At 43.1% G+C, this 15,552-nt stretch overlaps 1 protein-coding gene across 4 annotated transcripts in view; it reads right to left on the bottom strand.

Moving 5' to 3' along the window:
* Positions 1 to 15,552, bottom strand: part of LOC109892551 (roundabout homolog 1-like) — a 171,241-nt gene that overhangs the window by 38,719 nt on the left and 116,970 nt on the right. For all 4 annotated transcript variants that reach the window (XM_031826455.1, XM_031826453.1, XM_031826454.1 and 1 more), the window contains exon 3: positions 3,065 to 3,222. In XM_031826455.1, coding sequence (XP_031682315.1) covers positions 3,065 to 3,222 — 158 coding nt within the window. The remainder of the gene's footprint in view (positions 1 to 3,064; positions 3,223 to 15,552) is intronic.

Raw genomic sequence — 15,552 nt, forward strand, 5'->3', positions numbered from 1 at the left:
AATTTTCCCAGAAGTGGTTAGAGCCTATGAATTATTCAATTACATTGAGATGAATTCTGATGTACTGTTCCTTCTTTTTCTGTAGTGTTTTTCTGTATTGGTTTAGTGATTCACCATAGTGAAGGTGTAGGCTCAGGTTTTCTGTTTCTGTTTCTCTGTTTCTGTTTTAGGTTGGATAGGTTTCTCAATTGATTTCTTAGGTTTCTGGCTTATTCATCAAACCATTTGTCCTTGTTGTTCATTTTCTTAGATTTTCTGCTTGACATTTTTAGATTTGATAGAGAAGCTGAGAGGTCAAATATAATGTTTAGGTTTTCTACAGCCAAGTTTACACCTTCACTATTACAGTGAAATGTTTTGTCCAGGAAGTTATCTAAAGGGAATTAATTTGTTGTTGCCTAATTGTTTTTTGGTATGTTTCCACACTACTTTCCTTCCATCTATAGCATTTCTTAATATTATTCAGTTCATTTGGCTTTGATGCCTCATGATTGAGTATTGCTCTGTTCAAGGAGAGTGTGATGTTGCTGTGATCTGATAGGGTGTATCAGTGGGCTGACTGTGAACGCTCTGAGAGACTTAAGGGTAGAGGTCAGTGATAAAGAAGTCTCCCATACTGCTGCCAAGAGATGAGCTATACTTAAGGTGTACCTACTGAGTCACCTCGAAGCCTACCATTGACTATGTACATACCCAGCATGTGACAGAGTAGTAGTTGTGCCTTGGTGGGCATATGGGGGAGGGAATGCTGTCACCTCCAGTTAGGTATTTGTCCCCCTGTGTTCTGAGGGTGTCAGGTTATTGTCCAGTTCTTGCATTTAGGTTGCCACAGTCTAGTACATGTCCCTGTGCCTGGAAATGATTGATTTCCTCCTCCAGGACGAAGAAGCTGTCTTCAATTAACTATGGGGATTCTAGTAGTGGGATATTGGTAGCACACAGGAGGACATTTTTCTATGTTGAGATAATTTCCTATTGAATTTCTAGCCAAATGTTCCTGTTTTTATTCATTAAATAGAGTGAGTTAGGTCTGCTCTATACCAAATTAGCATACCCCCTGAGTCCCTTCCCTGTTTCACACCTGGTAGATTGGTGAATGGGACTACTCGCTCTCTCAAAGTCAGATCCACAACAACACCAGCAAATACATCACTCCTGTCCTCCTCTTCTCTCCTATCCCTCTCTCTCGCTCTCATCCTTCCTTTCCTGCATTCCCCTCTATTTATGCATCTGCCACATCACCACCCAACCTGACCCCACTACAGTCAATATAGGGTGTTATATGATGCTATGCCACAGTATAGTACTCTATCTAGAAGTACTCCTGTTTTTATTTATTTTATTTAACCTTTATTTAACCAAGAAGGGCTCATTGAGATTAAAATCTCTTTTTCAAGAGTGCCCTGGCCAAGATAGGCAGCACCAAGTCATTACAAAAAAATTACAGACAGACAACATGAAAACCTACAAGTAATCTAGTAAAAACCATTGAATTCACAAGAGTATAAAACAGCAAATTAAAAACATTGACAGGTCAGGGAATCAGCCTCAAAATCCTTCATCAGTGATTTAAAAACACCAATCGGGACAAGTTCTTCCAGTTTAAAAGTGTTTTGTAATGTGTTCCAAGACGATGGCGCAGAGTACATAAAAGCCCTTACACCAAATTCAGTTTGGACATTTGGAACAGTTAGCAGGATGAAGTCAAGCGAACAAAGAGAGTACCCACCACATTTCTGAACAATAAAAATGCTCAAATAAAAAGGTAGTAAACCCAAAATGGCTTTGTAAATAAAAGTATACCAGTGACTGAGCCTACGAGTGACTAGAGAAGGCCAGCCAACCCTGGTATACAAAGTGCAGTGGTGCGTAAGGGTTTTGCAGTTCAGAATAAATCTCAAAGTGCCATGGTAAAGAGTGTCAATTAATCTCAAACACTGAGTGGAAGCATTCATATATAAAATATCCACATAGTCTAGTAAAGGCATGTTGATGCATTGTTCTGCACCACTGGCCACTTGTCCAATGCCCAACCACTCAAAACCTTCCACCAAACGTCCTTCACCCCATTACTTCAAGCTTGGCCACAACAGACCTCCAGAACTCGCCGTGGTTTAAGAAACAACAACAACTTTGGGAGTGTTGTACAAACACAACACTCCATCACCAGCGCTGTGTTGTTTACAGGGCCCGAGGACTCATTAGGAAACAGTCTTATCTGCAGGCCCATTAGTCCAATGAGCCGAGCTATAGCTATGAGGCAGAAACCAAGCTGTCCTTCTGTTTACACACTGAGCCAGTACACCATGGAAAACCACATGCGCTATAGGGACTGGGGCCAACATGGCTTCCCTGACTTGACACTACAAGACCTTAGTTGATTTTGACTTTGTATTTTATTTTATATACTGTAGGTAGATGGGTGTTGGTCCTCATGATATCCTGGACATAAATCAGGAGAAAAGAGGGAAGTACAAAGCCAACACAGCCTTTGTGTTTCCTTCAGAAGGCCCTCTCTCTCTCCTCCACCACCCTCTTGTTGGTGTAGAGGAGAGCTGCTCTGTCCATTGGAGTCCCTCAGAGACAGACTAACTGTCAATCCGGAGGAGGATAAGCCTTGGATCCCAACTAACAAGTCCCCTATACAGACAAACAAGCAAACAAACATGCTTGCATACACACACACACCCTCCCCTGATTCCTTTTCACGCTTCCCCAGATAGCCTTTGTTCCAAATAGACATTGATTGGCCAAACCACAGTGCAATATAATTTCATTATGTTTGTCAAATAGATGATGCACTTGTTTCTCTTCATTATGCCACACGTCTGCCAACAGAGACACTGATCTTCTTGGAGCTCCGCCAGCAAGCAGTGGGCCGTGTTTGTGCACGTGTGTGTGTGTGTGTGTGTGTGTGTGTGTGTGTGTGTGTGTGTGTGTGTGTGTGTGTGTGTGTGTGTGTGTGTGTGTGTGTGTGTGTGTGTGTGACGTGCAGGCCCAACGCAGTGCAGTGTATGCTCTACACAGAGAGTGTGCTCCGAGGTTAACGGAGCTTGTGTCTTACCGTGATGCGCTCATCCCTGTCATTGATGTTGCTACCGTCTTTCCTCCATGAGATGGTGGGCTCAGGATGCCCACGGGGGGGTTGGCACTCCAGTACGGCAGGTTCCCCCGCCGCCACCATCACATCCGCTGGGTTCTGTCTAAAGTCATCACGCAGTACTGTGGAACAGAAGAGAGGAGGGGTTCATGGCCTGTTAGCATTGCAGGTACATTGCAGGTACATTGCAGGTACATTGCAGGTACATTGCAGGTACATTGCAGGTTGAAATGAAACAGTAAAAAAAGGCACCAAAAAATGTTTCACTAATGCACCAATGGACAGGGTATCAAATATTCAAGACTATAATGACCAGACTCTCGATGTGTAATGACAAAACTCTGAAGTCTGAGCAGAGGCAGTCAATCATGTCCATCACAGAGAGATAGATAGAGTCTTGAGGTATCTGGACATGATATAATGCTATAGTGTAAAGTGGTCTCGGGGGGCTGGGCCAAATCCCTGATGTGCTTTAGTGGTATAGGACTACCACTCTCTCTGTCTGATTAGACTAGCTCTCTCCCACCTGCCTCTCCACTGTCACTCTCCACTCCAGCCCTGAGGGAACGTACAAACACACAAGCAAACATTTGCATCACAATCCTATTTACGACTCCCATGAACTTTGTTTGAAGTGTGAGGTAAGCACGAACAAAATACAACCTCCCCAGTTAATGTTTCCATACCATGTTTGCTCATCAAACACTTCAAGAGAGATAGGTGGATATTTTGCAAGAGCCATTAACAACCTAGCTAGGTGAAAAACACACACTCAACATCTTCAAAGGTTTAAGGACCATTAACGCAACATCTCGATACATTATACATATGGTTGCAAAGGGAGGGTATATTACTGGAAACTTTAGAAGTTTACCAGTAACCTTCCCGAATTTTGGTATCATTCAAGTATTTTATGTAATCTATCACAAGACATCTATAATCCCTTTTGGGTACTTCAGATTATCAAAGGTGTCTTTAATTATCTCTGGCCCTCTGTGTGGCTTTATCACATGTAAAATATATGAAATAACATGATTTTAAAGAAAACATGTCATGACAAAGCTGTAAAACATTATCTTAAATATAAACCATCAACTTAGTGAATAACGTTGGTATTCAATATGAGGGTTTCAGCATGAAATATCCTTTACTTGCACATTTTATTTATTTTTGTCACGTTCTGACCTTTATTTCCTTTGTTTTGTCATTATTTAGTATGGTCAGGGTGTGAGTTGGGGTGGGCAGTCTATGTTTGTTTTTCTATGATTTGGGGATTTCTATGTTTCGGCCTAGTATGGTTCTCAATCAGAGGCAGGTGTCATTAGTTGTCTCTGATTGAGAATCATACTGAGGTAGCCTGGGTTTCACTGTGTGTTTGTGGGTGTTTGTTTCCGTGTCTGTGTTTTTCACCACACGGTACTGTTTTGGGTTTCGTTCATTCCACGTTTATTGTTTTTGTATTCAGTTGTTCATGTGTACTATTTCTTATAAGAACCATGGACACTTACCACGCCGCATATTGGTCCTCCGATCCTTTTCACCTCTCCTCTTCGGAAGAAGAGGAGGAAATCCCTTACAATCTTACCATGTCAGTATGCATTTGTTGTCAATGTTTCGGCCTCAAACAGTTGTGAAAAAAGTCAATAGTTGGAAGAGTTGCAGAGTTAACTGTAAATAATGCAATTTTTGATTAGATTATTTTCTGTTGAACCATATAGTCTATCTACTAGAAACTCGTGGACAATATGGACGCAGATATAAAAATGAATACTCTGTATGAATAAAACAAGTTTTATTCAAGTATAAATTACCAAAGTTACGATAGATTGCCGTAGATTTTCTGTTAATTACCTAAATTGCTGAAGATTCCTGTAACTTTGGTAAACAGTCTGATGGCCTTGAGATAGAAGCTGTTTTTCAGTCTCTCGGTCCCAGCTTTGATGCACCTGTACTGACCTCGCCTTCTGGATGATAGCGGGGTGAACAGGCAGTGGCTCGGGTGGTTGTTGTCCTTGATGATCTTTAACAGCCTGACACAATTACAGTGTAATGGTAGTTAGCGAATATATACGGCTGTGGAGGGGAGTGGTAATGGTATCATACGTTTGTGTGAGGCTCTGTTTTGACTACTGAGACAATGAGTTACTGTAGCTACTGTATCTGCTCCTGGTGATATTTAGACACTGATTGGACTTGAAGAAGGGATGAACATACTGCCGTACTGACCTAGCTAACAGAGGCCTAGAGAAGAGATGGGAAAATAAGAGAAAATATGGGAAGAGAAGAGAATATAAGAGAAGAGAAGAGATGGGAAGAGAAGAGAGGACGAAAGGAGAAGAGTAGAACAAATAGAGCAGCTATTTCAGCCCAGTCCAGGATGTTTCAGTCAATCCCAGAGTCCCAGTCATTGTCTTCCCAGCCCGTTGTGGATGAATGTACAGCGAGTTAGCGACTACACCCTGAGGGACATCATGCTCTCATAAATTGGAGAAATTGTCCCTCCCTTCTCCGCAGCTCTTTTCATTCTATAGAGAGCAATAGTAATGGTGTCGTTTTGTAGGCACTAACTCCGCCATGGTTCATTGGAAAAAGCCTATAGGAAAATGAATGCAGTTTTTGTATGCTTGTTGGATGAATGCCGGAAATAAAGCATTGAAGCATTTACTTCATTTAAAAAAGCACATAAAGGCTTCATAATGCATAAAGGTCATGTTAACTGACTGATATTATCTCATAGAACAAAACGTATAAGATCTCATAAGCCTGTGTTAACCTCAGACCTTATTTTCAGCGTTTATCCCAAAACCCTAATCTTTCCCCGTTCATTTTCCCCATAGGAATGGCTGAACAAACCAGATGTATCTTATTTCCAGGTTTTAGGACTACAAGCTGGCAGGCTCTATTCCCAATACAGTTAATGATGCCCCCCTCCCTTCTCCCCAGTCCCCTCGCTGCCAGCATTTAATCAACACTGTCTCCCCAAACCAGATTACATTACATTACATTTCACTGCATAGATTACATTGCAGCACATTACATTTCAGTACCAGGCACTGTATTTTATTTCATTACACAATATGACATTATGTTACATTGTACTGTATTGTAAGACATTCCTCTGTGTCTAGGTTGAATATGTGTGCACACTAAAAAGTGAATAATGAATTTTACATGAACTCATCACAAAACAACTTTCTAGAGTCTTCCAGAATGTCTAACTGTCATATTTAACAGTTGGTGGTTATCAAGGGAACATGCATGTTGTAAAAGTCCATCTATGCAAACCACCAGTGATGTATGCAAATGAGAGTAATCACAGAATTGCCTGACATTTGGGTATGAATAGAATTTGCATACTCACTCACGTTGCTTGCGACGCTACACCCTTATCGGTGCAGCAAAATTATGTAGGTCTGTCAAAATAGACTATAATGTTAGTGGCCACGGGAGCCTGATGACAAATACATGTGTGACATCAGAATTATACCAGCTAGAGTCCCACTGAATAACAGAGTGTTTACCTGAGACAACTGAATGGAATGCTGTTTACCATTTTTACTGGAATGATTTGCTATTGATTCTTCTAGGTCAAATTCTCAGTTATCTGTCACTGCTATGTTTTACTGCAGCTGTGAAGGCAAATTCAGTTTAGTGTAGCTCTAAGAGCAACAACACTGACCGAGGGGGTAATTACATTAGGGTGAAGTACACTTTGGACCTCTGACATTTACAGCCCCAAGCCCAGACAGACAACACATCATTTTGGACAGCCAAAAGGGATAATCCAGTACTTCTGTATAATTTTTTGGGACAGTAGTTCTGAAAGTTGCGCTCACAAGCCAAAACTGGACCCTGAAAATTGGGTACTACATCATACTGCACATTGACACATCCAGCCCATTGTGCGAAGTTTCAAAAATACTTAGACGTTGCCAAAGTTCCGGAGCATGTCTTTAACCTCCCAAATCACAGGTTGTAGGAAAGCAAAATAAAGGGATATATAAAGACAAAGTAGGAGACAGGCAGAGAGGGAAAGAGTAGTACCAGTAGCAAATGCTTATTAAAGTGTTTGACAGTGAGCGAGAAGCCTTGGCTTTTCTGGATTCAGGAACATCGTACCGAACCTCCCTTCTGCGCCCCTAACCTTCAACTCCCAGTCCCTCTCCATCCGTTACAGCGCTTTCATTAACAGCCACTAGCACTCATGGCAAGTCAGGCCATTTATTCCGCCTCCCTTATACAGTGCATATACAGTATATACAGTACCAGTCAAAAGTTTGGACACACCTACCCATTCAAGGACTCTTCTTTATTTTATTTTTTACTGTTTTCTACATTTTAGACTAATAATGAAGACATCAAAACTATTAAATAACACATATGGAAACATGTAGTAACCAAAAAAGTGTTAAACAATTTCAAAATATATTTTTATTTGAGATTCTTCAAAGTAGCCACCCTTTGCCTTGATGACAGCTTTGCACACTCTTGGCATTCTCTCAACCAGCTTCATGAGGTAGTCACCTGGAATGCATTTCAATTAACAGGTGTGCAATGTTAAAAGTTAATTTGTGGAATTTATTTCCTTCTTAATGTGTTTGAGCCAATCAGTTGTGTTTTGACAAGGTAGGCGTGGTATACAGAAGATAGACCTATTTGGTAAAAGTCCAAATTATGGCAAGAACAGCTCAAATAAGCAAAGATAAACGACAGACATGAAGGTCAGTCAATGCGGAAAATACCAGAAGGTTGAACGTTTTTTCAAGTGCAGTCGCAAAAAACATGATGTGCTATGATGAAACTGGCTCACTGGAGGACTGCCACAGGAAAGGAAGACCCAGCGTTACCTCTGCTGCAGAGGATAAGTTCATTAGAGTTAACTGCACCTCAGATTGCAGCCCAAATAAATGCTTCACAGAGTTCAAGTAAAATACACATCTCAACATCAACTGTTCAGAAGAGACTGCATGAATCAGGCCTTCGTGGTCAAATTACTGCAAAGAAAGCACTACTAAAGGACACCAATAATTAGAGGAGACTTGCTTGGGCCAAGAAATACGAGGAATGGACATTAGACCGGTGGAAATCTGTCCTCTGGTCTGATGAGTCCAAAATTGATATTTTTGGTTCCAATGCCATGTCTTTGTGAAACGTAGAGTAGATGAACAGATGATCTCCGCATATGTAGTTCCCACCGGGAAGCATGGAGGAGGAGGTGTGATGGTGTGGAGTGCTTTGCTGGTGACACTGTCTGTGATTTATTTAGAATTCAAGGTACACTTAACCAGCATGGTTACCACAGCATAGCGGGACTATCATTTGTTTTTCAACAGAAAAATGACACAACACACCTCTGGGCTGTGTATGGTCAATTTGACCAAGAAGGATGGAGTGCCTCCACTATCACTAGATGACCTGGCCTCCACTATCACCCGACCTCAACCCAATTGAGATGGTTTGGGATGAGTTGGACTGCAGGAAAAGCAGCCAATAAGTGCTCAGCATATGTGGGAACTCCTTCAAGACTGTTGGAAAATCATTCCATTTGAAGCTGGTTGAGAGAATGCCAAGAGTGTGCAAAGCTGTCATCAAGGCAAAGGGTGGCTACTTTGAAGAATCTCAAATATAAAATATACAATTTTATTTGTTTAACACTTTTTTGGTTACTACATGATTCCATATGTGTTTATTTCATAGTTTTGATGTCTTCACTATTATTCTACAATGTAGAAAATAGTACAAATAAAGAAAAACCCTTGAATGAGTAGGTGTGTCCAAACTTTTGACTGGTACTGTATGTTAACTTAGAGAATGAGGGATATTGGGAACAGCTGCTGAGACGTCATATTAGAAGACCATGGCTGGCAGTCTTGTCGGTGTGTCCTAATGGCTGTGACAGTAATGAAGACGGGGAGCTGCTACCACACAGCAGTGCAAACCAGCCCAGACAGGAGAGACTCAGAGAACACTGAGCTCTGCCGGGAGAAAATGGAAAACTACCACCGCAATTCCTCAACTCTCCACATGTGAGGCACAGGCTGAACTGGATACAAAGAAAACTCACATCTCCCCCAAAATGGCAGGCAGAATGGTCAGTTTTCCAGTCGTGGGCCACAAACAATCCTTTCCTGTCTCCTCTGGCTGCCAGCTCCCAGCAGCATCACAAGGAACACAGATGTGGTTAGTGGGACAGGACTCCAGACCCCACAACATGCTCCAAAATGTACACTGGTGTAATCTTAGATCTAGACACACTAGCAGGGCCCCTGCTGAAATTGTAAATGGGAGAAGATGAGATGCAGTGAATGCAGATGGCAAAGACAGAGATGGCGAGAGAGAGGCAAAGACAGAGATCGCGAGAGAGAGGTAAAGACAGAGATGGAGAGAGAGAGGCAAAGACAGAGATGGCGAGAGAGAGGTAAAGAGAGAGATGGCGAGAGAGAGTCAAAGACAGAGATGGCGAGAGAGAGGTAAAGAGAGAGATGGAGAGGGGGATGGATGGGGGGGAAATAGAAAGAGAGAAAATTTGAGAGCACGAGAGAGAGAGAAAATGAGAGCAAAACAAAAATAGAGAGAGAATGAGACAGAGACCGAGAGAACTATAGAGAGTGCGAGAGGGGAATATTTTTGCATCTCTCTTTACGTATCCCTGAGCAGACTCCTGCTCCTGATGAAGCATCTAAATTGTGCTAATTTGGCCTGCGTACCAGCCAACTCTGTCCAACATTACCAGTCATAAATAACACAGGATTAAACCCTGAACACGCCAGGCCAGGGGAGCCCAGCCAACAGAACAGGGAGAGAGAGAGAGAGCAGAGCCCAGCGCTCAGCCTCACAGAAAGCAAACACGAAACAATGAGAAAGTACAGCATGGGTAATCACTCCCAGATGCCCAGCTCTCTCCTCTCAGGCAGACCGCCTCGCTGGAGGGTGAGATGCCTGATGAGCAGCGTGGACATGGGAGAACAAATTGGGATGACCCTCTAATTGGATACATTTTGGCCTGACTCTTTCGGTCTCACATGTGATCACCCCGGCCCCTCTGATCTGATCCAGCGACCAAGGAGAACACTGGCTGACTACAGGCAGTCTAAAGGCCTGCACATGACTGACCTGCTGGATAGCTTATTGGCTAAGTGACTGGGGCCTGATGAGAAACAGCTGTTCCCATGTTGCATGATAAAAGGAATGCCTTGTGGGACACAAAAACATGGCTGCATTTACTTGAGACAGGAACAAAAACTGAACCATGAGAACTCTAGGTAGCCTAGCGGTTAAGAGTGTTGGGAAAGTAACCGAAAAGTTGCTGGTTCAAATCCCAGTTGGAAAAAACCCTAACAACAGCTGCTTCCCAAGTGCTGATGATGTCGATTAATGCAGCCCCCCGCACCTCTCTGATTCAGAAGGGATGGGTTACATGTGGAAGTGCAACTGCTAGGTATCACTTTCCCCTTCCCTTTCTGTGTAAAGAGTCTCCTAGCTTTGGAGTGTTGTAAAAGCATGATTAGTTAGCGCACAAACAACCTGGTGGAACTGATGTTTTAAGCATTGTCGTTAAAGTAACTGTTCAGTGTTTCCAGATATCTATGAAACATTACCTATAATTAATTGCAATATGAGTTAAATGGTAGTTAAATAGGTTGAAAACAGCTTTTATGTGTTGGAATGGTGTGGTTTGGGCAAACTGGTCATGAAAATTATTAATGAGAGTAGACTGCTGATTGGCCAGCTCATCCTCCTCAGTAGGATGACATCATCCTTTATGAGGAAAAGCAAGCATTTTTTAAATGGTCTGTTTGAGATGGGGTTTTTGAAGTGAGTTTTCTCAAATGTATGTTTTACGAGTATAGGTATGTTTTACGAGTATAGGACAACATTATTAACAAAATATTAACTTTTAAAAGTTAGATTTTCACTGGACAGTTACTTTAAGTTGCTAAGAACATTAGGAGATTTTGCAGGATAATCCACATGCACACACACCACACAATCTGCTAAACTAGTTTTCTCCCTCTCTTTCTCACTCTTCTCCACATCCTCCCTCTTCCTTATATCACATTGGCTCTCCCTCTCATCCATCAGCCCCACGTAATTCCTCCTCTGCAGTATTTTTGTAAAGTAATCCTGACAGTCTCTTTCCTTGAACCAGTGTACCTGACACCGCTTTCTACTCTTAAATCCTCCAAACCAGCAGGCTCCATACTACAACCTCTACTGGCATGCAGAAATAGAGGGAGATAAAGGAGGGAGAGAATGAGGGAGAGTGTTGACGGGGAGGGAGAAAGAAAGGAAGAGGGAGAAAGCGAGAGATAGAGAAACAGAGAGGAAGACCGATGGAATGGGAGCAGAGGGAGAGCTCAGTGACTGTGCGTTAGTGGAGCTCTGTGCTCTGCAAGGAGCGCTAACATATTTAAGCTATCCCAGCTAGCCTGCAGGCCTGTCCGTTGAGCTGAACCCTGCACCTCCTACTCTCTCCCTCCCTCTCGCCATCTGATCCCTCGCTCCAGAGAAGAATCCCACAGCCCACTTCAAAGGCGGAGCCCCCTGGACACGGTGTCTTAACCCTGGATTTGATTCCGTCTGACTGCTGGGCCCGATGGAGCCTCTCGTTCTCTCCTCTTCACTCCCAGCCTGAGGATAGAGCAGGAGCATACTCATTGCAGCAGTAATCCTCTCAACACAGGCAGACAGGGCACACTGTGGCCCTGCAGACAGGGGCCCACACCACAAAGCACAGTCCCTCTTCATCCCAATACATCAGAGCATGTGTTAGCCAGAGGGGCCACGGGGTAACCAAACCACTAAACACAGCCCACCCTAATCTTGCCTCTTCCCTCCATTTTGTCTTCTTTATCCTTTTCCTGTGAATGCCGACCTTCTGTGAAACTGGTTGCACCATTTTGTTAAAACTATTTGGTCATGTCTTTGTAGGTATGACTAGAACAACTTGACACTACCTCCTCTCATCCTTGTTTCAATTAGGCTATCACTCCAAGTTGGAATACTTTATAATTACAGTAAGTTGTAGTTTAAAAGACAGCGGCTGCCAATAGTAGTTGTGGTTCTCCAACCACCTAGTGTGTGACTGTGTGATGGTGAGCAGAGCCTGGGTTTAGGGCCAGGAGTCTAGTTGAGCACCTGTCACTACCTCAGACAGCCTTGTCATACAATGGGCAGCCAGCCACACTGAGATTCCGTTAGAAATGAATGAGCTACCCCCCAGTGCACACGCTGGGCAAGGAGGCCTGTATAAATACATACAGATTACAGAACACACACACACACACCTGCTGGTCATGCAACACTTGGTAGAGACCTCAAAAAACGTTAGGGCGGAAACATTTGGCCCATCAAGCAGGAGTTTGTGTACAGTATCTATCCTCTTCCAGTCTGTGGAGAAAACAGATATTGGCCACTCTGGACCAATTGCATTACAGTCTTTGTCCAACTATATGGAGTTGATTTTGTAATACAGTAAAATATTAACATTGATCTAGTGTACCCTGCTGTCAACCAAGCTGCCATGTAAGGTGACTTCACCAGGCCTTAAATAGAGAGGTGATAACTTGCCCAAGGAACATTTTTTTTGTTGTTTTTTTTGTAAAAAAAAAAAAAAAGTACCTTTATTTTCAATGACGGCCTAGGAACAGTGGGTTAACTGCCTGTTCGGGGGTAGAACGACAGATTTGTACCTTGTCAGCTCAGGGATTCGAACTTGCAACCTTTCGGTTACTGGTCCAACGCTCTAACCACTAGGCTACCCTGCCGCCCTCTGCAGTTCTCAACTAGCTATTTTATAATAACCTAATTTTAACACATTGTTAGTTAAAAGCACTGCCACTTCATCACCGGGGAATGTAGAGCCTGTCTTCCCTGATTCTACAGTGTACTGTTCCCTGTGTCTTCCCTGTGTCTATAGTGTACTGTTCCCTGTGTCTTCCCTGTGTCTATAGTGTACTGTTCCCTGTGTCTTCCCTGTTTCTATAGTGTACTGTTCCCTGTGTCTTCCCTGTTTCTATAGTGTACTGTTCCCTGTGTCTTCCCTGATTCTACAGTGTACTGTTCCCTGTGTCTTCCCTGTGTCTATAGTGTACTGTTCCCTGTGTCTTCCCCGTGTCTATAGTGTACTGTTCCCTGTGTCTTCCCTGTATCTATAGTGTACTGTTCCCTGTGTCTTCCCTGTGTCTATAGTGTACTGTTCCCTGTGTCTTCCCTGTGTCTATAGTGTACTGTTCCCTGTGTCTATAGTGTACTGTTCCCTGTGTCTATAGTGTACTGTTCCCTGTGTCTTCCCTGTGTCTATAGTGTACTGTTCCCCGTGTCTATAGTGTACTATTCCCTGTGTCTATAGTGTACTGTTCCCCGTGTCTTCACGGTGTCTAAAGTGTACTGTTCCCTGTGTCTTCCCTGTGTCTATAGTGTACTGTTCCCTGTGTCTTCCCTGTGTCTATAGTGTACTGTTCCCTGTGTCTTCCCTGTGTCTATAGTGTACTGTTCCCTGTGTCTATAGTGTACTGTTCCCTGTGTCTATAGTGTACTGTTCCCTGTGTCTATAGTGTACTGTTCCCTGCATCTTCCTAGTGTTTTCCCTGTGTCTATAGCGTACCATGTTCCAGTACCATCTTGTGTCCCACTAGCAGATGGCCTCCCTGCATGGCTGTGTGCTGCACCAGTTGGTGCTGACATGGTGCCACCGGTCATACTGCCAAATAACTCAAGGAGGGGGAGGGAAAGGGTTCCTCACAGCCTGATTGAACTAGAGCCCAAAGCAATCAGTGGCCAATCTACTGCTCTCCAAACTAGCTGTACAACTCCACATTAACATCCCCACCCAGTCAAACACAGAGAGAGACACACAAGCTTGCGCACATGCACGCACACACACACACACACGGCCCATTGATCTAGCAGTGTTTATTTTCCCCTGCAAAACTGTTCTCATCAGGATTTGAGGACTGGGGAACTGGTGGTCTGCTCTGCTTGACCAGTGGGTAGACTTTTTGACAGACTTGGCACCTCAGTTTAAATAAATAAACCCTGTATTTTGATTGGAGGGTTGTGGAGAGGCAGGAAAGCACATTGGCCAAGAGAGAAATGTTTCAACCCTGGGCCCCACGAAACTTCACCACATACTATACCCCCCACTTCCCCTCCATACACTGCACCCCTACCTCTTCCTACATAAAAGGATCCCGAGCCTAAACTACAGGGGTACCGAGACATCAAACCCATGTCCTGTAGGGATGTAGAGACTGCATTAGGTACAGTATGACACGTCTTGGCCAAACAAACTCTCCCTTCACAGTCTTTCTCTCAGCACAGCCTGCCTGCTTCCTCCCTCAGAGAGCTCTAAAGTTACCCCTCTACTGCAAATACACATGTACTGTACATTAAGCTACATAAATCACAGCCTACACTATACTTTACAGCTTGGCCACTTCATTTTATGGCATAACACAGATGCGTTGGCAAGGCTGTGCCATGGTGAAAGTCAGAGAACTACAGTATGTTGAAACTACAGCTACAAAAACCCACTTTTTGGATGCTTAGAAATAACACAATGTCACGCCCTGACCTTAGAGAGCTTTTTATGTCGGTCAGAGTGTGATTTGGGTGGGCATTCTATTTTCTATGTTTTGGTATTTCTTTGTTTTGGCCGGGTATGGTTCTCAATCAGGGACAGCTGTCTATCGTTGTCTCTGATTGGGAATCATACTTAGGTAGCCCTTTTTCCCTCGTTTCAGTGTGTGTAGTTAACTTCGTTAGAGACATCATAGCCCTGTTGAGCTTCACGGTCGGTTTGTATTGTTTATTGGTTTTGTTAGTGACATTCTAATAAAAAGGAATATGTACGCTTACCACGCTGCACCTTGGTCCACTTCTTACGATGCCCGTGACACACAATATTTATAAATTTTATCTCTCTGTTTTTTTGTTGTTGAGGGTAGATCAGCCTTTTTGTGGCCTCTATCAGTGTAATTGTGTGCATCATTTCCAATACCCATATATATTTTTTGTAAATATATACAGTACATTCTGAAAGTATTCAGACTCCTTGACTTTTTCCACATTTTGTTATGTTACAGCCTTATTCTAAAATTGATCAAATGATTCCCCCCCCTAATCAATCTACACACAATACCCCATACTGTAAAAGCAAAAACATGTTTTTTGATGTTTGGGCAAGTGTCTAAAAAAACTTTTAAAAGGGAAATATCACATTTACAAAAGTATTCAGACCCTTTACTCAGTACATTGTTAAAGCACCTTTGGCAGTGATTACAGTCTCTTGGGTATGACGCTACAAGCTTGGCACACCTGTATTTGGGGAGTTTATCCCATTCTTCTCTGTAGATCCTCTCAAGCGCTGTCAGGTTAGATGGGGAGCATCGCCGCACAGCTATTTTCAGGTCTCTCCAGAGATGTTAGATTGGGTTCAAGTCCGGGCTCTG

The sequence above is a fragment of the Oncorhynchus kisutch genome, linkage group LG6, assembly GCF_002021735.2.
Source record: "Oncorhynchus kisutch isolate 150728-3 linkage group LG6, Okis_V2, whole genome shotgun sequence".
Lineage (NCBI taxonomy): Eukaryota > Metazoa > Chordata > Actinopteri > Salmoniformes > Salmonidae > Oncorhynchus > Oncorhynchus kisutch.